This window comes from Ceratotherium simum, chromosome 2 (assembly GCF_057802395.1).
Source record: "Ceratotherium simum simum isolate JZ-2026a chromosome 2, ASM5780239v1, whole genome shotgun sequence".
Lineage (NCBI taxonomy): Eukaryota > Metazoa > Chordata > Mammalia > Perissodactyla > Rhinocerotidae > Ceratotherium > Ceratotherium simum.
The window spans coordinates 14,624,702-14,646,739 of NC_141901.1; the positions used below are offsets into that span (position 1 = coordinate 14,624,702).

At 41.9% G+C, this 22,038-nt stretch overlaps 1 protein-coding gene across 6 annotated transcripts in view; it reads right to left on the reverse strand.

Moving 5' to 3' along the window:
• Positions 1–1,712: 1,712 nt before the first annotated feature.
• Positions 1,713–22,038, reverse strand: part of ABL2 (ABL proto-oncogene 2, non-receptor tyrosine kinase) — a 109,256-nt gene continuing 88,930 nt past the window's right edge. For 3 of the 6 annotated variants that reach the window (XM_087438418.1, XM_004424990.3, XM_004424991.3), the window contains 9 exons: positions 21,097–21,369; positions 19,971–20,055; positions 18,582–18,759; positions 17,778–17,962; positions 16,642–16,794; positions 15,293–15,382; positions 12,039–12,212; positions 11,260–11,493; positions 1,713–10,950 (listed from right to left, as the gene is read on the reverse strand). In XM_087438418.1, the coding sequence (XP_087294544.1) occupies positions 9,773–10,950; positions 11,260–11,493; positions 12,039–12,212; positions 15,293–15,382; positions 16,642–16,794; positions 17,778–17,962; positions 18,582–18,759; positions 19,971–20,055; positions 21,097–21,369 (2,550 nt within the window). In that variant the 3' untranslated portion in view covers positions 1,713–9,772. Of the gene's footprint in view, positions 11,494–12,038; positions 12,213–15,292; positions 15,383–16,641; positions 16,795–17,777; positions 17,963–18,581; positions 18,760–19,970; positions 20,056–21,096; positions 21,370–22,038 lie in introns of all 6 variants that reach the window. The other 3 variants (XM_087438406.1, XM_004424987.3, XM_004424988.3) reach the window with 1 other exon arrangement.

Sequence of the window (22,038 nt, forward strand, 5' to 3'; positions counted from 1 at the left end):
CAGAAATAACTGCCTCAAGGTTAGAGAGTAACTAGCCCAAGCTGCATTAGATACCCAATAAATACTCAAATGAATTAAGGGAACTTAGCTTCGCACCACTCATGGGTCAAAAGTAAGCTTGGTCCAACTGCACAATAAAATGGGGCCAGTTTTAGCTGCTGGCTCACTGTTTCGGTCTAGAGCCTCTCGGGAAGAACACGTAGGCCACCCAGTCCTATTACATACCTAGCTCTACAATCTAAAGACACTCTTACGAGGTACATTCTATAGCTTTGGATCTCAGAGCCACAGAACAGCTGACATCCTTCTGGCCTGGCCAGCATGTCTGATGTCATAAATGAAGGGTCTGAACCTGGTACACCTTGGGAACCAAGATGAGCAGCAGAATGCAGTGGTTTCGAACACTTCTCTGGAGCCAGACTCCCGGCTGGGGTGCCACGGCTGAGCTACTCACCACTGAGACCACGGGAAGCTATCAACCTCAGGTGAACCTTGGTTTCCACTTTTGTGAAAGTGAGCCTAACTGTACTTACCTCACAGAGTGGTTGTGAAGATTAAATGAGTTCATCTTTATAAAGTGCTCAGAACACACAGCTTCAGGTGTTTAATAATAATAACCTAGAAAAACTGCTGTCAGTTTTGGCACCATACTCAAAGCCAAGGCTGGGCCTTTCCTTCCTTCTAGCTCTTGGAATCCATGTTGGCTGTGGTTTGTTTTAGGTAACATTTGGGAACTTACTATGTGCTGGGCCCTGTGCTAAGCACTTTATAGCCATTATCTCCTGTAATCTTGAATACTGTGACACAGCTACCAATTTCATCACCATTTAATGAGAAAACTGAGGCTCTGAGAGGTTAAATATCTTGTGCAAAGTCACAAAGCTAGTCAGTGGAGGAGGAGGAGGGGTTCAACTCAGGCCATCCCACTCGGTCCTATGCTTTAATAACTTGTTTCTAAAATGGACTTCCTCAGCAAATGCCATAGCCTCAGGTGTGGAAAATGTTACAAAATGTTACAAGTAATACAAAGAGGGAGAAGATAACAATGGGAGGTTCTGGTTGGAAGACTCTAAAACAAGACTTCCTAAACTAAACAAAAAATGGGCAGGAGCAAAGGACTGACAGTGCAGTGTGAGGAGGTGGACAAGCTGAGGTTTAATAGCCATTCTAATTGGACCTCATGTGGGCACCACCTGCATATATCCTACTGATTGCTAATTAAAACATTACTTCTAAAAGCAATGAATCTTTTTTGTAAAAAATTCAAGACCAAGTCAAACAAGAATACAATGTTCCCTGTGAGGTTCTACACTTTACTAACGCTTTGGCTCAAAACATTTTTAGAACTTATTTGGAGTTGTCCTCAGAATGGACTTGGAGAGAATTGGTCTCATTTTACAGTCACCTCACGTTGGACAGATGGAAGGACAGACACATGCGCGTGCACACACTTGTGTGCACACACACACACGCTACCCACCTGATGGACCAGCTGGGCTCCAGATGATGCCTTTGGCCGTTTCCAAAATGTAATCCATCAGTGGATGAGTATTCACCCTCATAGAGGACATTCTAAGGAATGTGCCAGAGGAATGCTTGCTAAAATCAGCTTCTTTACCCTATAGACATCTATTTTATGTAGAGAGAGAGAAATTCTGCTTAGATTCCCTGTCAGTTAAATTATGGGAGAAACACTCCAATCACAAGCCTACTTTGCCAATAAAATATTGCAACCTTTATTTAAAATAAAACACAAATTGGCAAGCTTTGTGAGACAACAGGCAGACAGCATTCCCCTTTCAGGGCCTCATTTATTTACATCAAGTTTAACACTGTTAGCAGTTCACAGTCAGACAACAGGGTGAGAGAATTAAATTAGAAAAACAAAACACCCGAAAATATATTACAATAACAATTAAGAACAAACACCTGACAACACTGGTAGTGTGACCCATGATTGACGTGTTTTCAATTAAATCCCATATTGTCTCACTGTCTCTTAGCAACGCACACAGTGCCCGGGCCCTCCAGACCTCACCCTCTGTGCACCCACCACACATACACCTGCAGAGCATGACCTTTGGTATAAACGTTAAACAAGTTTTAAGGAATCCGAATCATATGTTTTAGGACAAAGTTCTGTCGACCACCATGAAATGTTCAGACTTATTTTTGCCAAGCGAGCATAAAACTGGGGTTTCTCTACTGATAGTCATTACAGAATCAGATTGCAAAGAAGGAAAAGTGCGGGGTCTACCCAGGAGATGGAGTTCTGAGCATGCATTAACAGCTCAGCCAGCCTGTTCATGGCAAACACACCAACCGAGGCAGTTTCATTCACCACAGGGAAAGATGTGATGAACTCCTCCTTCACTCACTCTCCTCCTTTCTTAGCACAACAACAGTGTATGTACATCATGTGGACATGACGTGTACCCTCTATACAGATATGAGGGTTTTCAAACGTATGCCCTCAAGAAGTGTAAGGTGAGTACCTCACTGTCTTTTCTAGTTTGTGAATACTAATTTCTCTGAAGAACAATCAGCCTAATCAAGGTGATTTCTCAAGATCTCAGAAAATTTCTCTCATAATAGAGTCCAAAGAACAGTGGCCACAGTGAAAATGGCTTGTCAAAATGGGGAAAGGCTGGTTTATCTGGCCCTCACCTACCAGCAACATCTCTGTCTCCTGGCATTCTTGCCACTCACAACACATGGTATGGTACTTCTGAACTGCACACAACAGTATTTGGGACTCACTACTGATGACCCTAAATCATCACAGGATCCTGCAATATCTTTGAATCAAGAATAAGTTTATTTAGCATACCCGTGTTGTTATTGTGTTATAACTGCTGAAAATTAAGTATCCTTATATGTGAAAATTTTATTAAATTTCACCAACTAAAGTTTATGGTGCTTAATTACATGATTTAAAACTCCTATCCTGATGCTCAGAAGCAAACCTAAGTAAGCCCAACCATACAAACTCTGTATTTCCTTTCTTAAAGCATGTTAGCAGTTGACAGTTTGCCTCCACCGTGTCCTGAAGAATTAACTACAGTGCTCCGAGACCTCAAGCTGTGTGTACAGCTCAGTAGGATGGAGTGACATGTAGGCCTGGAAACTTGCTGCTTTGAGTACCGTGATGAACAAAGAATCTCACAGAACAGACACAGGGCGTGTACAGGGTGCAGTCTGAGGACAAGGTTGGGCCTAGCCTTTCAACTTAAAGGAGACATCCCTTCCCTTAGATGATCTGCAGGTTTAAAGACCTGCTCACACACCACCTGTGACTTCAGGCTCAGTTAACAGGGCCTTGCTACTGTGTTCAGGTTGCTCAGCAATGGTGAGGTGAAAGGATCTAATTTTTCTAGGAGAGAGAAACAATTTCAAATTTATAATCGTACATAGGAGCAAAGAAGTAAGTGTCCTGGAGGGAGGGAAGAGTCCAGTTAGAGTGTCCTTCCCCCAGCTCACCAAGCGAGAGGGAGAACAGTGCAGCAGTCTGCCAAATCAGCGCCCCATGTGGGGAGAACATCTCACGGACAGAACCCTCACTGACCAGAGCTGTGAGCCTTTGTTTGCCACCCAAAAAGCTCATTTCTACCAGTTCTAGCTCAAAAGTTGTGCAACATCAACCCAGCTGACAGGTCTTTTCCCCTGCAAAATGCATGAACCCACCTGTGAAGGTACAGCCCTCTAGGAGTGATCTCGACCACTCCAAGTCAGCCTAGAATCAGGATGACCTGCCAGGGCCTCTTCACCTGGGGAGAAGTGTGGGATCTTCTCCCCGTGATATCACAGAGTGAAGCTTTCCCTAATTTCCTATCCTTTGGATCTGGGATACTGAGTCAGAAATGAAGGAAATATCATCTTGCTCACATGTTATCTCAAGATAGAACATACACCCTGTCATGCAGCAGCCCCAGAGCAGAAACTCATCTTTCTGGACACTGCAGTACACTTCACAAAAGACAGGCTGGAGCTAAGACAGTCACCAGGTAGATGCTCTGGAGCAGGGTGCAGCCCACTCCACAGGCCTAAAATCCACCCACGCTTCCCCAGTAACACAGGAGGGCAGGGAACGGCAGTGAGGCTCCGGCTGTAACAGAGCAGGTAACAGTAATTGTTACTCCAGGCACTACTGGCTTGCCAACAAAAGCAAGCCTTGCATTAGATTTTTTAAAGTCAGGTAGTTGGAAAACTGGAACTCTATCCAAAGGATATAAATATCCTGACTGTTAAGAGCGGGACAACTTTTAGAACCAGCCCAAGGCCTCTCTTCTCTGACTGTGAGGCTATGGCTAGCAGCAATTTCCCTGGGTTGTCACATAGAAGGTACAGGTGCCTTTGCCTGCCTTTGTCATAAAGGTATAGGCTCCCCTGGAGCTGCCTTCTTCTATTTCTCTCCTGCTCCCACATATCCCAAACCGAAGCAGGCATTCACAAAAGAACTGAGCTACTGGCTTGACAGAAGCTAAGACAGAGATACAGACAGCTGGAGTCTATTAATACATAAGAAGAAACTTACGTGCCGAGACCCACCTACATAAAGAAGACTGGTCATAGATGCTCAGGGCACAGAGATGGATCCCAAATCCAGGTAGAACAAGTTAATGTAAGCAAGATGATGAAACCCCAAAATCATCAAGAACAAAAACAGAGACAACCCTGTCAGCCCACGTGAACTCCTGGGGGGCAGAGCCTGATAGTAATGGTGACATCAGTAGCAAAAAGGGAAGGAAGTGCAAGAGGTCAGAAGGCAGTGCAGCTATAACTCAAACGTGGCCACCAAGGCAATTTACTCTTGGTGTTTTATACTCTAATAGGTGAGTTACCTTCAGCTACTACTCTTAGGAAAAAATAAGCATGGACGATGAATGTCAAGCTCATTTATAACTGGTAGGAAATCCTAGAAAAGTAATTCCCAAAGTGCACTGGTTCTATGGCCATCCAATCTATCCCTCCACTCCCCAAAAAACAACAAAACCACGCAGGACATAGGTTTAAAAAGACACTGTCAACATCAACAGGCAACGAGTCTGCTCCCACCATATTTAGGATACTAAATGGCTGAACATGTAGCAGACAAGTTCAAGGTATGAGGGCATCATTCTTCTTGAGTCAAGGTCCCTGGAAGAGCTTCTTTGTTCTGGAGTAACATTCGTACTTTTTAAAGATTATAATTAAACCAGAAGTTGGTCCCTAGTTTTCTGAAGTTATTCAGCATTGAGCTACAATTTTAGCAAAAACGTTTACTATACCTGCACATATTCATTTAGCAGTTTCGTATTTATAAATGTGATAAATTACAGAGGTGATTGTTTATATATCTGCATTTTTAGGTCCCCCACAGGTAAAAACCTGTAAGTCAATCAGCATCTAATCAACTGTTTTATCTTCTAAATAGATATTAATGACACAACTTTATAGTTATATTACATTTGATACTTTTCTCAAAGTGCTTTCATATATACATTATTTCATAGTCATTAAAATGATATGGAATAGTTTTTTTTTTTTTTAAGAAAAAGGAATGTCGGACTAGGTTTTTTTTAAAACTTAAGTTGGTATTTCTTTATTACAAAGTGCAGACTGCCGTGTTGCTGAGGTCTGTCCAAAAGAATGACCCCATATAATTTTTTAAATTACTGAGTTCTATTGAATGCCTATTTTGCTAGTGTTGCTGTTACTCGACATTCAAGCCCCTTACTTAAGGTCAGAGCGTGCCAGGAACGTGTGCTTTAGAAAGTGTGCAGCACCGTGCAGACTGATTGTCCATCTGAGCCACTTCTTCTGCAGTGTCTCACAAGGTAGCAGGAATGGTGGAAAGACTCCACAACCGGAAAGTCAAGAGACGCGAACTCTAGCCTTGGCTCTACCACTAATGAACTGCTCTGATGGGCAAGTGACTTAACCATCCTCTCTTCCAATTTCTTAAGCTGTAAAGAAAAGGGCTGGGGTATCGATAGTATTCAGACAGTGCTGGGTGTTTGAAACACCTGGAGGGATTCTTGGGATTGAGAATTCTGAGCTGGGGTGAGGCCAATGCATATGGTTTTGTTTTGTTTTAAATTCCAAGGGATTTTGTTGCACATCCTTGGCTAAGACTCACTGGACTAAGTTTAATAATAATAGTAGTAGTTAACATTTACAGAGTGCTCATTATGTGCCAGGCACTCAAGCTAAGTATCTTACATACATTATCTCATTTAATCCTTACGACAACCCTGAGTTAGTTACTACTATTATCCCTGTTTTCCAGTGAAGAAACTAAGGCTCAGGAAGGTTAAATAACTTGCCTTCTAGACTGGCTTTAGAGACTGAACTCTAAATCAATACCTATACTGTATCCTTTAAACTCAAAAGCTCCGTGACTTTAGTTCAATAAATATGGCCTGTGCCTTAGCAAAGTCAGCATGTTTTATTAACTGGGCACTATTTTACTAGCCAACTTTCAACTGAATTTTAAGGAAATTCTAATTTAAACCCCAAAATGCAGCTGGGAAAGGGTCTCCACTAATGACCTCAATGTATAGAGGTCATCTTGAAAAACACTGAATGAATTTCTTAGGGCCAATTTTTTTTAAGGCTGTATTTCTGAAAATCACAATGGAAGTCTGTAGGAAAATATACATATTTTAATTTTACATAAAGCTTTTTAAGAAAATACTTCATGTAAAGCACAATCAAGATGTATTCTACACAAAACACTGCATTTTAAGGTAGGAAATCTAAACTGAAATCATATTATCTGTACATGAAAGGATTCAAGCTGTGGCAGCCCAAAGGTATGCATATATATAACCACTTGAGAAAGTTTTCAACGCCTTGTAGAAGCGCTTTTGCTCCTGCTCTCTCTGCTTTGTTTTTAAACTAGATTGAATTAGACTACATTTTTAGTTTCTTGAAGCAGTTTTCTCTGCTTTAAATTCAAACTTTTAAATTTACATAAAGTTATTTTTAAAATCTGGTCCTTTTCAAGTAGAAAAAGGAAAAACCTAAATTATACTTTTATAATACGTTGACAGTGCCTCTTTAACCTGAACTGTGAGCCCTCAACTCCAGAAGTTACACAGTTCAAGCATCATGGAGTGTGCCATAATAGTCAATGCTACTCTCGACAGTGTTGAGAAAAATCGATTCAATTCATGAACTTACTGAGCACCTCATGCAGGCAAGACAGAGCCAGGTGCTGCCCCTGAGTAAGACACAGCCCCCACCCTCAAGACTGTTCTTCAGTGAGAAGACCAGGGAGCTTAGATACACTCAGTAGTGTTCCTCCAAGGCTTATTTTCAGAGCTCTCAAGGAAAGATCCCTTGCTTTATAAGGAAAAAAAAAATCCCCTGAAAGACAATTATAATCCCTCAACTTACATCCCACAATGACAGGGATAAACTTAAAAAGCAGCATAATAATATTCTAAAGTTTTAGCTTTCCCTGTCCCACCCTTAAAAGGTTAATTGCTAAAACGATTTCAAGTTTATGGAAGTGTATGATGAAGCGGAGTGGCACAGAAGAAAGTGGAAGGAGGACGGTTCGTCTTTAAATCCAAGTTAAAGGAACTCTGTCTTCTCTTTCAACCACCACAAGGAGGTTAACCAGATCACTAGTTGCCTGTGCTGCGTCTGTAGGTAATGTACAGACAGGGATCACTCAACCCCCAAATGGCATGCCCAGTACTGTCTCTTCCCTCCGTATCCTTCTCTTGGCATGGGCCTCCTCTGGAGCAGCTATGATAAGAATCGAGGTTTCCTTTCTTTCCAACGAAAACTCAATTTCCTCCTTGGTCAAAGATGCCAAACTCTGTCCAAAACCTAGTTTTCCCCGCTTAGTACTCTAGCCCAGTTAATGTAATCTCAGCAGTTCTAAATTTCATTATCTGCTACTGAGCAGCGAAGAGAATGAAAAACCATTCAACATAACAACACTGCACTAAAGAGCTTTCTAAAGAGGCTCTCAAAGGGACAGCTATACACTTATTTGCAAAACACCCTTGAGAAATGTATCATTACCTTCATTTATTAGATTAAGAGATGGGGCTGTGGCTTGACAGTGGATCGATGACAGAGCCAGGAAGAAAACTCACTGTTCGTCAATGTTGAATTTCTATCTTCCTAAGTTAATATTCCTTTGGGAGGAAAAAATAATGGATTTATTTTTATGAATTGGGTTCTTCTTGGGGGGGGCAGGTCATAAATCTTTAAAAAGAGAATAAAGTGGTAATTGGAATTAGACGTGATATCAAGAATATTAATAATATCTAAACAGATTCGTTTCATGCAATCCTAATTAGTTTCCATAATTATAACTGAATAGGGACGGAAAGGGCCTTTTTTTCAAGGGCAAAACATATTTGGGGGTTAAGTCATTAGGTTTCCAGGGTCTAATTGGTGTTCTCTGGAAATGACCTGCTTCTTCAATTATGCATTCTTAAAATAGAGGTGAAATGACAAAATAAATATCAAAGGTTATTCCCAATATGATCTTTACCAACAAGCACAACAATGCGGGGAAGATAAGTGAGAGGAGACAAGCATGTGAGAATAATTCAGGGTAATTCATTTGAAATCCATCGAGTGAGAGACAGCTTCTCACTGCTCTCTACCTATACTGGGTCTAAGGTGATGAGGGAGGGGGAAGGTACAGAGAAACAGCCATCAGGACCAAGTCAGCTTCTCTCAATCACAAGCCTCTGGGCCTGGCCGTTGGGTTTCAAGAAGAGACCCTTTCCCTGGTGTTTTAGTTGATAAAGAAATAGACAGCTGCTCAAGTTCTTGGCCAGTATGTCAGTGTGCAGCGGCACTGTATCAGAAAAGGATTCCCCTGTGAGAACCTGTACATGACCACTATTTTCAAAATCGATGTTGGTTAATGCCCTGAATGCTGCCAGTAATAAGAGAAGACAGCCTGCCCAGCAAGGGGCAGAGAAGAACCACTAAGGAGACTCCTATGCCTGTGGTCTACAGATAGGGACCAACAAGCAGAAGGCTGATCCTGGTCCACCAGGAAATAATATACTAGACTAGGAGAACTGACTTCTGCCAACCAATGTAAGATTTTAGGAGGAGGTTTCCATCTCCCTGACTGTTATTCCTTGCCTTCTTTACTTCCTGCACCAATGGAAAACAGGACAGGAACATACAGATGGGGCCACGTTTCCCAGTTTTGTTTTCTAGCAAATCGATTCTCAGTTCTTACTGCAGCAGCGACATTGTGGAAGCAAGGCTGACAGCTGCTTCCCAAAGCCGTAAACAAAACTTCTCTTGGTACATTCCCAGCTTTCCTTTCTTCTGTCCCACCACGTTCATTAGGTGAGTTGGAGCATAATCACCATTAGTACCTACTGGAGCCCAAGTCACTTCCTTCCTGTGGTGCAGCATGAGTGCCGCAGCCACTCCAGCCTCCGGGCACGGTCCCTGCAGCCCTGCTGAGAGCAGCCCTCACCACCTCACATCATTCCAGGTAAGAACGGACTGGACTGGGTTCTTCACGGCATGACATACGCATGTTCCCTGATGTTCCAGTGCAGCTTCTAATCCTGTCCACGACTGCCCTGCCCCCATCTAATTTCCTTCTCCTATGCATTTTGCTTTTTGTTATTTCTGAGATGAACCTGTAAACGTGAGAACTCAGAGATCTGAGGTACTTCACATAAACACACTCAAGTATCAGTCTTTCATTTTTTGAAAACAAGAACACAGGAAAACAAGTCCCTTTCTGCCTCCCCTCAGAAATGTGTGCATCTTCCCACTAGGCTAACAGTGGCTACCTCTGCACCACATCACTGATCTCCTGTACACACAACAATAAGTTATTAAGGACAGGGTTTGCCCCGGGCACACCGGCAGCTGCTGAAGACACCTGCAGCTCCTGCAGGCTGAGTTCCAGTTTGCTCACAGCCTCTCGGAAGGCAAATTTGTTGCGAGTCTGAGGGATGCAGTCCACATAGCCTGAGCAGTAGTCGAGCAGCTGGTGTCCAGTGTCCACCAGCTGGCTGTTGGGCACAGGTTCCGTGATTGCACTGGACAGTAGGTCAGCACATTCTAGTAGGGCTTCTTTGCTGATTTTGTCTGCTGAGATTTTCTCAGCTGCCTGTTTGGTTTTTCTCAGAGCCACTTTAGTACCTGCTGTGCCATTGGCCATTTTGGCTGGCGAGATGGAAGATGTGGGCTGAGGCACTTGAGGTGGAGGCATCGCAGGCCTCCCAGCTTTGCCACTGGTGGGCACTGCCCCTGGAGCTGCCTTTTTCCCTCCTTCCTGCGTTTCTGACGTGGGCTGTCCTGCAGCTGGGGCAGTCGGCTCTTCCGTGGGGTCTGAGCATATGGACGGATGCTGCAGTAGTCTCATCACTGGTGGTGGGGGTGGGGCACACTTTGGTTTTACCCGTCGGGGTCGGTCCTTGTCTCCAGAGGATGTTACCTGATGCTCAGATAAGAGCTTGAATTTATTCCCCTGAGAGTCTGTGCCAATGAGCTGCACATCAGCTGGAGTGTGCTTCAGAGTGGGTGAGATAAGGACTGGCACTTTGTGGTTGTGAGTGGTTGGGAGGACTGCCGCAGCCTTGGCTGGAGAAGACCAGCCTGTCTGCTCGCCATCCTCTGGGACTCCAGCCATGCCAAGTCGTGCCCCACCATTCCTCTCCTTGTTCTTTGGAGCAGCTGCCACTCCAGCCACCCCCACCCCTGGAGAGTCCTTCTCTGTAATGGCTGGATCCCCAGAGGGGGTTCTGAGAGGAAGAGCTGTGGCTCCTCTGGGCAAAAGTTTGGCTTTTGGTCTCTCCCTGGTTGGAGCACCTTCCTCTGATTTTTTTGGAAGCATGTCATTGGCCCTGTCCACATTCTCTTCTGGCTGAGAAGAGGTGGACACTGTCCTTTCCAGCTGGAGTTTGGACCTCTGGCAGTTCCTGGGAAGGGTCATTGCCATCCTATCCTGCTCTGGAAGCCCTGAGGACATGGAAGATGTAGAGTTTGACCTTGGAAAAGGCTTGGAAGTGTCATCACTGGCTGTGGGTTTACCCGCTCGTAAGCCCAGTGTCTTTTTGATTAAGCGTGGCGTAAAGAAGCCTGTGATGCCAGACCACCCACCCCCAGCAGTGCCACTGACCCCACCCCCACCACCGTCGTCATTACAGAGATTCCTCTGTGCAAAGCTCCCCCCATAGCACTTGGGTGGCACCAGATTCGCCTCTTGCTGGGCAGGAGTGAAAGAGAACCCATCAGCATGCTGCAGAGAAGCAACAGATGAGAAGTTACCCGTGAGTTCATATTTCTTGTGGGGCTGATTCTCCATTTCTCGGAAGGAGCTGCTGCGTTTGGGGGGTGTGGGAGCATTTCTCTTTTTCATGAAGGAGCTGAAGAAGCCTCCCTTCCTATCCCTGGTGAAGCATGTCTCTTTGGCGTCTTCCAAGAGGCTGCTGGGTGATTTGTCTCTCTGCTTTCGAGGCAGTGCTGGGGACCCACTGGGGGCCTGTGCACTTCTAATGAACCCTGATGAGAAAGGGCCAATCAGTAATGTGAAAGATAAGAAGTGACTCCATTACACTGAGTTACTAAGGCTGAACTGGAAGAGCTCTGTCAGCTTCTTTTAAATGTCAGGTGTTAGCAGGACTCAGAGGAAACTAATCAATACATTATCTTTTCACGCTCATTAGTTTTCCAAATGCAATGTAGAATATAAATGGTAAGAAATAACCTGCGGGTTTTTACCTCGGCATTCATCTTTTCTCTAAAAACTGCAGTACAACTTGGCCTTATCTATGAGGCTCAATGAAGAAGTTTTTGCCAGAACTGTGAAGACGGTAACTGTCTGGGAATCAGGAGTTGAGGAAATGGAGTGGGAGGCAGGGTTGTATGCTGGACAGACAGATCAAGACTACTAACACTGGCAATGCAGAGCGAGGATTAGAGCAGTAGGTAAAATAGATCCCAGCCATACTTTCCTCAGGGATGACGGGCAGGAAGTGGAAATAAAAGCATCACACCCCCCAGTTCTTTAAACACAGCAGTCTGATTCCACCTGGCTCGAGACCCACCTGGTGCTGAACTGGAAGCAGAATTTTCAGTGGCATCTTGTGCCCCTTCGATATTCTCCTTGTTCTCCACCTGTTTCTTCAGCGTCCGGGTCTTAGAAGGAAGTATAGGTAATCGGGGCAGGTATGGAACAACAGATGAGGAGGAGGCGGCTCTCCCAAGTTCCTCAGCTACCTCTGTGAGGAAGACAAGGGAACTGATAAAAACAACAGTTTCATGACAGAGAAAAGGAGTTTTTCCTTTCAGAAAAGGCACACAGCTGAGAAAAAGCTGGAGAAGAGAGTACTAAAATATATAAATGGAATCACAGAGTGCGTACTCTTTTATGTCTGGCTTCTTTTGCTCAGCATTATGTCAGTAGATTCAGCCATGTTGTTGCATGTGGCAGGGGTTTTTCCTCCTTGCTATGTATTGTTCAAATGTGTGAATATACCAAAATTCATCCATTCTCCTCTTCATGGATATTTAACTTGTTTCCAGTTTTGGGCTATTATGAATATGTTGTTGGAACATCCTGCTATATGTCTTTTGATTCACAATTGCATGCACATCTGCTGAGCATATTCCTAGGAGCAGGACTGGTGGGTCACAGGGTACACATAAATTCAGCTTTCTTGGGTCCTACCTGTCTCCCAAAATGGCTGTACCAATCCACACTCCCACTAGCATTGTATAAAAGTTCTGGTTACTCTGCATGCTTGCCCAAGTTTGATGTTATCAGGTTTTTTCGTTTGATTTTAATTTTAGCCATTCTGGGGTAGGTGTAGAGGGATCTCATTGTTTTATTTTGTACTTCTCTGATGATGAGTGATGTTGAGCATGGTTTCATGTGCTTATTGGTCATTTGGATAGCCTCATCTACAAAGTGCTTGTTCAGAGGTTGAACAAAGCAGACAGATGCCTGCAGATATTTTTATTTTTAGGTTGCACTTGGACTGAAAAGGAGGGTAGATACAATCCATTCCATTTCACGCAGATAAAGCAAATGAGGCTCCTGAAAAAGTATTCACACCATTAGAAAGCCTTGGCTGACTAAATTTAGCCATGGCTTTTGTGGCTTTTACTGAGGCAAGGATATACTTTGCTATTCATTCCTGAACAAAAATGAAGCAAGTGTGATCAATTGTGAAATTTGCAATTATTGTATAATTTTTGGTAATTATTTAAAGAAATTAACTCCCCACAAGAGTGGGTACATGACACATAACCCAAGTCACACCAGTGAGATTCCTTTCTTATGCTGCTATACACAGCAACTGAGAGACAGACACGAGCTATAAAGATATGACCTCAAGGATGCTGGCAACTATGTCCCATGCCGCTTGGAGGATCCTGAAGATGAGATCAATGTAGAAGCAAAAGTAAAGAGAAAGTGGGTGGGAGTGGGCGTGGGAGGGAGGGAGAGGGAAAGGGGAAGGAGGAAGACCTGACCTACTTGAGTCTGTGTCTTCAACTGACCCTGAGGTTAGCACCATCCCTGCTTTTCCATGGTTTGGTTATGAGCCAATAAATCCTCCTCTTATTGCCTAAGAATTTGGGTTAGGTGTCTTTCACTTATAACTGACTAAAAAAATACATCCTTTTAAAGTAGGAACTGTGTCTTACCTCTGTGTCCTCAGACCTAGTACAGAGCTTGCAACAGATCAAATGCTTAATAAAATGTGGGTTGAATAATGTTAAGTTTCTTGTTTAGCAATTCGGAATTGAAATTAGCTTTGAAAATTGATAAGCGTTGCTATTCTAAAAGGATATAACATTTTCAAGAGAAGCAAAAATATTTAACTAAGGATTCAACAGAAGTTCAAGTTGACACAAAAGTACCAAAGAAATGGAGCCTATGGCTTCTCCTACTCTGATGCCGTAGGGAATAAAGCACACAGAGGAAAGAAGCACACCGTGACACGCAGCTGCTCCACCTGGCCCAAAGGGCCAGTCATGCCCTCCCCTACCTGCAGAGGTTCCACACGTCAAAGGACTAGGAAGGAAACACTTCTCATTAAACTTGAGTGTTGTACTTTTCTCTTTCTTCTTACCTAGACTTGATAAATCACTAAGGGAAGCAGAGAAAAATCAACTTGCCTGATTTCCTCTTCTAATATTCTTAAACTTGAACTTAAGTAGTAAGCTGTGTGTTCAATCACGAAGGAAAGGAAAGATTTGAAAAATATGTATAAAATTCTGGAACTATATCAAAAGTGTCTAACAGGCAAGTATTACTAAGAATTCGGTGTTTTTAGCTCTCTAGGAATAGTCTCTCTCTTTATAACACATAAGTTTATTGTTTGACTTTTGCAGGTAATTTTAGAGGCACTATATACAAAAGTAGGAAACTGCCTGTATATGTCCACATACTTGTTTTTTATTTTTTTATTATTTTTTTGTGTGTGTGTGAGGAAGACCGACCCTGAGCTAACATCTGCCAATTCTCCTCTTTTTGCTGAGGAAGACTGGCCCTGGGCTAACATCCATACCCATCTTCCTCTACTTTATATGGGACGCCGCCACAGCATGGCTTGGCAAGCAGTGCGTCGGTGCACACCTGGGATGCGAACCGGTGAACCCCGGGCCACTGCAGCAGAGCGCGCACACTTAACCGCTTGTCCCACTGTGCTGGCCCCACATACTTGTTTTTTAGATAAGGGTTCTCAATGCTCATAGCTTAATTTAACATGCTCATTCTAAACCCCTTTCCACGTCAATATATTTAAGAATATAATTTTAAATATTCAATTATATGGATATAATAATTAAAGCCCACTAGATATTTAAATTGTTCTTAATTTTTCAATATTATAAACTACACTCTGATGCAACATCCTTGTAGCTAAATCTTTGTTCATACTCAATTATTTCTTTAAGATCTATTTCCAGAAATGGAATTTCTGAATATTGCTTTTATTACTTGGTTCTGCCTTTGTAGGTGTGGTTTAGAGTTGGAAAATTTTTCATGCTCATTTTTCCTCTTCTCTTCCCTACATCACAAGTGTTGATGCTTAAAGAACTATTTAACTTATTCTCTTTATGAAGAGATTGGATTAATTTCTACTTAAAATATAATTTCAACATTAAAAATATGAAAGAGACATAAAGACACATTAAAAATAGCAAAAAAAGCAAAACAAGAATAATAAAGGCCAAGAATTAATTCAATATCCTGAAATGGAGTCCCAAATAAAAGAGTCTATCATTTTTGAAATGTTATTACCAACACCACCACTCAGAACTAGCCACCAACAGTAAATCACCAGATTTTCACCTTCAGAAATGCTGGAGTCATGGAACATGGTTTCAAAAGCTTGATGTGTTTCAGCAAAAGAGGGCCTGTCAGCAGGGCTCCATTTCCAGCCTATGTAACAAAAGAAGGAAATATTAAAAGCTCCTTGCAGGAATTAAATATCCAGTGGCACATGACGTGTGCTTATTAAAGCAGTTACAGCATGTTCACAATGACAGTGAGGCAGCTGCTTCTCAGTTCCAGACTCAGAGGTGTAATAAACCCACTTCCTGGGGCTGGTCCTTCTATGTAGCCTCAGCTCCCATTCCTTCTACTACAGGAATGAGGGGGTGTGGGGAGATGGTTTAGAAAATGGCAAGTTTTCTTCCACTGGATAAATGAAAGAAGTAAAATCTGTCTTCAAACTCACTCTAAACTTATAAATAATCAGCTGTACATGTTCAGAAATATAACAGGATATCAGAAAGAAGGAGCTTAGAGTTTACCTTTGACAAAGATAGGGCAGTAGGCAATGCCAATGCTCAATGAGAAAATAACAAGATTTATGCTCAAACACAATTGCAATTTAATTCACTACTCACTTTCCTACTTTCTTATCTTCAAGAAGTCAGATGCTTTTGTTTATTCATCACAGGTTACTTTCATGGATTTCTTCATAGTCTTTAGCAATCATTTTTATCCAGTTGAAAGCAGCCCTCCCCTACCTAATCTCTTATTATCCCATTTTCTTCTTAATCATTCTCATTAATAGTTATTAACAATTCTTATTAATAATTCATATCAATAAACCCAATTTCTTATCCCATTAAATATGCAAATATTTTTGAGAAACTGAGTCACTACTTGGGCCATGGATAACTATTCTTAGGATTCCAGTAAGACTCAATGGTATAGAATATGATATACCAACTGGCTGATCAATGACCAACTCTTTTTTTTTTTTTTGTGAGGAAGATCAGCCCTGAGCTAAGATCCATGCTAATCCTCCTCTTTTTGCTGAGGACGACCAGCTCTGAGCTAACATCTATTGCCAATCCTCCTCCTTTTTCTTCTTTTTTTCCCCAAAGCCCCAGTAGATAGTTGTATGTCACAGTTGCACATCCTTCTAGTTGCTGTATGGGGGACGCGGCCTCAGCATGGCCGGAGAAGCGGTGCGTCGGTGCGCACCCGGGGTCCGAACCCGGGCTGCCAGTAGCGGAGCGCGCACACTTAACCGCTAAGCCACGGGGCCGGCCCAATAACCAACTCTTAATATGTCATCAAGTTGGATTCAATCTAACAGCACAACATCAAACAAAATGTTTCCAATTTTGTTAATCATCCTGAATTGATGACAAACCTTCAAAATTAAAATAAGCAAAAATACTCACATGCTCTCATGAGTTCATAAACCTTAGGGGGGCATCCTTCAGGCTGTTCCATTCGATATCCTTTTTCCAACAGATCATAGACCTGAGATAGGTCAATACCTGGATACGGTGACATTCCATATGTAGCAATTTCCCACAACAGTACCCCAAAAGCTGCGTAGGGGATAAAAAAAGAGCTTAATGTTTCTTCTCTGATTTACCGTATACTATTAGGTAGCTTCTCTTTCAAATTTTGGGTAACATTCACACTGTTACAACAACATTAGTATATTATTCTAATTTTTACAGCATGACTTATCCTTCTAAGATATTGGCCACAGGAACACTTCAGGTATAACCTCAACATGATTTTCTTTAAATTTCCCAATTTTTATTTATATTTCCTTTGCTACAATGAGGGAGAATAAACTATGACCATATAAGAAGTCTGGAGCATAATCAAACTATTCTTAAAACAATCTATGGCCTATTTAATGAGTTTCACATTTTTTAAGTCAGCTAATATTAGAGGAGTAATATAAAAATGGGCTCATTTAAAACCAGATGAAAGTCATACTAGAAAAAAGAATTTTCTTGATTTTGTCACAGGTTATTTCTGAGTCGAGATTTCCAGTAAAAAGTGACTTAAATCCTACAACTATTTCTGTTGGCCCACAATCCAAATTTCCAGACTTGTTCAACCCTCCATTAAATCACATTGCTTTTCAGGGCAGTAGAAACAAGATCAGTTACAAGGACAAATTCTAGATGAAACTTCATCATGCCTTCCTTGAAGAGGATGCTACTCTGTCACAGTGCTCTGGAAACGAGCAAAACAACCTACTGTGGAAAACAGCAAGCTTTACAGAGAAAGGATCATTAGAACTCCAATGCAATATGAGATCTAGACTGTGAGCTCTTTGAAGGCACTGACTTTCTTTTTTTTACTTTCCTCTTTACACTTCTTTCTATGTTAAGTGTTGAACACAATGGTTGGCAGATAGTAGGTATTTTAAATATGCTTGCTGAATGATTGAAGAAGGATGGGGGTAAAAGCAGAGGATGCTGATCATATAAAAGAGAAGCTTGAAAGAATTAAGAGCATTTATAAAGAAATTAAAATGATACACACAGAAAAAAGTCCCTTCCAACCTTACCCCAGACATCAGATTTAATTGAGAAGGTATTATAGGCAAGACTCTCTGGTGCTGTCCACTTAATAGGAAATTTGGCTCCAGCATGAGCAGTATAGGTGTCCCCAGTCATCAATCTACTTAAGCCAAAGTCAGCCACTTTCACCACATGGTTTTCTCCCACCAGGCAGTTACGAGCTGCAAGATCTCTGTGGAAAAGAGAACTCTAATGTGATTCCACTCAGATGCTGAAGAAAATGGTCATGAACGCTCTATTCTCGGTTCTTTGTGGTACAAGCAGAGTTGATAAGTAAGTGCTGACAGATATAGTAGTATTTTATGATAATCACTAACATGGTAGAAAGCCACTAGTATATATTATTTGTAGGATGCTCACCACAAGGCAGTTATGTGATGCCAGAATAAAGCAGGCTTCAGAACATGGGTTCCTATTTATAAGTACATTGGGATAGGTTTCAGAGGTGAGCAACAGACACTTTTCTACAAGGCTTTAAGTTCTTTGCTAACATAGAAAGCTATTTTTAAAATTAAGCCACTAGATGGAGCAAAAGGATCTTGGATATAGTTCTGGGCAAAATAAAGAGCTTTCTGTTTTGAGAATAGCAACGGCTCTTCATTAATACTTTAATCAGAGTACAACAGGCTTATAAGGTGGAAATGACATTATAATGGGCCCTGCGAAGGAGAAAATTACTTTCCTGAATCATCTGAAAATTCCTGGGAAGGTTGTCACATTCTTCTCTTTATTCACATGTCAAGCAAGGTACCTTCATGGTAAATCATAGGCAATAATCAGGTTTTACATACCTATGGATGAAATTCTTCTTCTCTAAATACTCCATGGCAGAAGAGATCTGAGTGGCCATGTAAAGCAGTACAACTGCAGTCACCTCTTCTCGGTTGCATTCTCGGAGATAATCAAGCAAGTTTCCATATGGCATGTATTCAGTCACAATGTAAAATGGTGGCTCCAAAGTACACACACCTAATAGTTCAAGAATAGAGCTTATTTTACTAGTATATATTCAAACACTCCAAACCACTCTGGCAAGAATAACTGACAATTTTTAAAGTCTAGTTCAGCAGTAATCTTTTCCCTTCTTAACATCATATTCTCTGAAAATAACACAGCAAAGTTAAGAAGCTGGTTGATAAGGGAGTCTCTGCTTCCATTATATCATTCTCTGGAAATTCATATGCATTTGAGTATTTGCCTGTTTGGGCTAAAGCAGAGTTACTTGTCTTAATTCCATAAAGGGTCAGGAAGACCAAAATTTCTAGAATTCTGTATATGCCCATGACTCCCATCCTCAACTTCATGCTAACAATGCTTATGGAACAGTAACAGCAATTGTGCATATGCTGAAGACTATGTCAGCCCAGCCTGTAATAATGCTTTGTAAAAAGATTATAATTGTTTCCATAGTCAAGGATTTCACTAACACATGGCAGCTTCCTCCTAAAGAACCAACAAGAAATTATTTCCTTTGGGATAGTTTAGTTCAATTTGAAAACCTAAAGAAACTAGCCCTATTTTAAAAAGGGCAAAGGGTTCAGTCAAAGGTTTCTTTGTGACCTGAACAGGTGAGAAGCCAATCTATCACAGCACAGCACTGTGTTGTAAAGGTAAACTGATGAGTGTGGTCACAATTTTTAATCTGCTTCTTTTTAATAGTCCTTTGTTTAATGTCTCTTTATTTTGTAAAAATACTTGGTGACAGTTTTTGGTCTGGTATCATTTTGAATGATTCTGAACTTTGAATCTGAAGCAATTACTACAAGCTGGGCAGTTTTATACATTGTAATCAATCCAGGCCACTGATCCTTGGGCAATTTCCCCCCCCCCCCCCCAAAGCCCCAGCAGATAGTTGTATGTCACAGCTGCACATCCTTCTAGTTGCTGTATGTGGGACGCGGCCTCAGCATGGCCGGAGAAGCGGTACATCGGTGCGCGCCTGGGATCCGAACCCGGGCTGCCAGCAGCAGAGTGCGCGCACTTAACCACCAAGCCACGGGGCCAGCCCCTTGGGCAATTTTTAAACACAGAGCCTGCTGATTAAAATGACAACCATTTATTGGAGTAGATTCACACTTGGAGCTTCCACCGTGGTGATTCAAAAGGAGGATGTGGAGGTAACAGGGGGCTGAGGGACAAGCATCTCTGAGGAAACCTGCGTTTCAGGCAAGCCTCCTCACCTAACAGTTGCACCAGATTAGGATGCTTGATTTCCTTCATCACTGCAGCTTCTTTCAGGAACTCCTCCACCTCCATGGTATCTTCCTGGAAATGGGGAAAGATAAGAAAGCAAAAGAGGAGAGGGGGTCAACTCACAATCCTAAAACTTCAACTTTAAAAGGGGGTATCTTTTGAATATTTTAGCATATTACTTCAAGAAATTTTATCAGAACCTAATAGGCTCTGCAGAAGTCCGATTAAGAAAGAAAAACGTCCTTGAATTTATCCAATATTTGAAACTGGAGTGAAAAATTAGGAGGGTGTGCAAAATTCAGCAATCATGTCCTATCACGATTGAAACGGGAGAACTTGGATGGATAACTCAGTTCTCTGATAGTTTACTTCCCTAAATTTCTCAGCCTTTGAAAGAGGAAACAGAACAGTTAGCTGTTTACATGTTTGTCTTCCTAACAAATTCCTTAAGGAGCATGCATGCTTGCAAGGTCTTGCATAGTGTTTCTGACTCAGAATATGCTTAACAAATGCTTGCTAAAAAGATCTGACTACTACTCATAGCTGAAGAGTAGCCAGAGCTACTGAGGCATAAGGGAGAATCTTCAGAGAATGGAATGAGTGACAACCCTGTGATCTGATACCAGGATGCTTAAAGAAGAGAGAGAGTGGCATCAAGAACAAGATTTCTGTGAATATTAAGAACAGAAGAACTGATCTAATCTCATGGAGGTGAGGAGAGCAAGAGGCAGGGAGATAAAGGACAGGACAAGAGAGAGCCCATGATTCTTGAACAATGCATGAAGAATTCTGTCCAGCAGGGGTCGTTCTGAGGAAGCAAAATAGCTTGTTTTGCTTTTATAACTTATAACTTACTTCTAACCTCCCACTAAGATCTACATCAACAGGCTCCAGAGACAAACCCTCCTCACACGTGGGTTTCACTGCATTGCAGTGAATCATCTGCCCCTGCACTGTCAGCAATGGCACAGGGTTAATCATCACAATTTGCTGATGTGCTCGGCACCAGTGGGTGGAAAGTGTTCCAAAGTTAAAGAAGGGCACACTGATATTTCCAAGTGATTCAGCACAAATGAAAAAGATGCCTGAAAACTGTAATTCTCAGCAACCCACCTTCAATGTTTTCACAGCAACCGTGAGGCTATATTTCTTCCAGACGCCAACGTAAACCTCTCCATACTGACCACCCCCAAGTTTGTGCTTCATGGTAATATCTGTTCGTTCCATTTCCCATTTGTCATGGATGGGGGACACACCGTAGACTGTAGGCTTATTACACTTGGGTGCTGGGTAGTGCAATGTGGTCACCAGCCCATCAGCCACTGTGGAGTGATGGTGAACAAGCTCCGCCAAGGTGCTAAAGCGGCTCTCAGCAGTTACATAGACCTGGTAAGAAAAGCAGGAGAGAAAGTAAACCAACTGGAAAAGAGGTCAGAAATTTTTTTTAAAAGCCCGTTATTTCACTGGTCTGAAGATATGAAGATAGGAGGTTATCTTATTGCGGTAAGTGAAAGAATGAAATGATGATGGCAAAGGAAACAGAACTTCAGTTTAATCTCATTTAAACCATTCTTCCTATGCGTCCTAAACTAGCTGTAGTCTTGGGAAAAAAGCTTCCAAGATCTCTCTCTGGGTCATCGAGATCATTGGTCTTCAAATACTTTTAAGCAGCAAGACTGTGGAACCCAAAGATATAAGACAGATACAGGAAGAGATGCTCTGATTAAAGTAGGTAAGAGGGGACTTGGCCTCCTGTGAAAGTTTATGAAATACCACCTCTGAATCTTGCACAGACATAATCTGAAAACCACTGATTTCAATTTTTTGGTAGAGAGACAGTATTCAAGTATCTTATAATTTTTATTTAATTGTGCTTTTGAGTGTCTAGGCCATTTAAAAAAAGCCACAATTTTATTTCACAGAGTTGTTAACAAAATAATAGTTAATTTGTGACAAGCAATAAGAAGCGTAAAGTAAGATAGCAGTCTTCAGGCTTTATCTCCCAAGGGAGCTTGTTTTATTTTTTTAAAAAGAAACTTTTATTGTATACAAAAA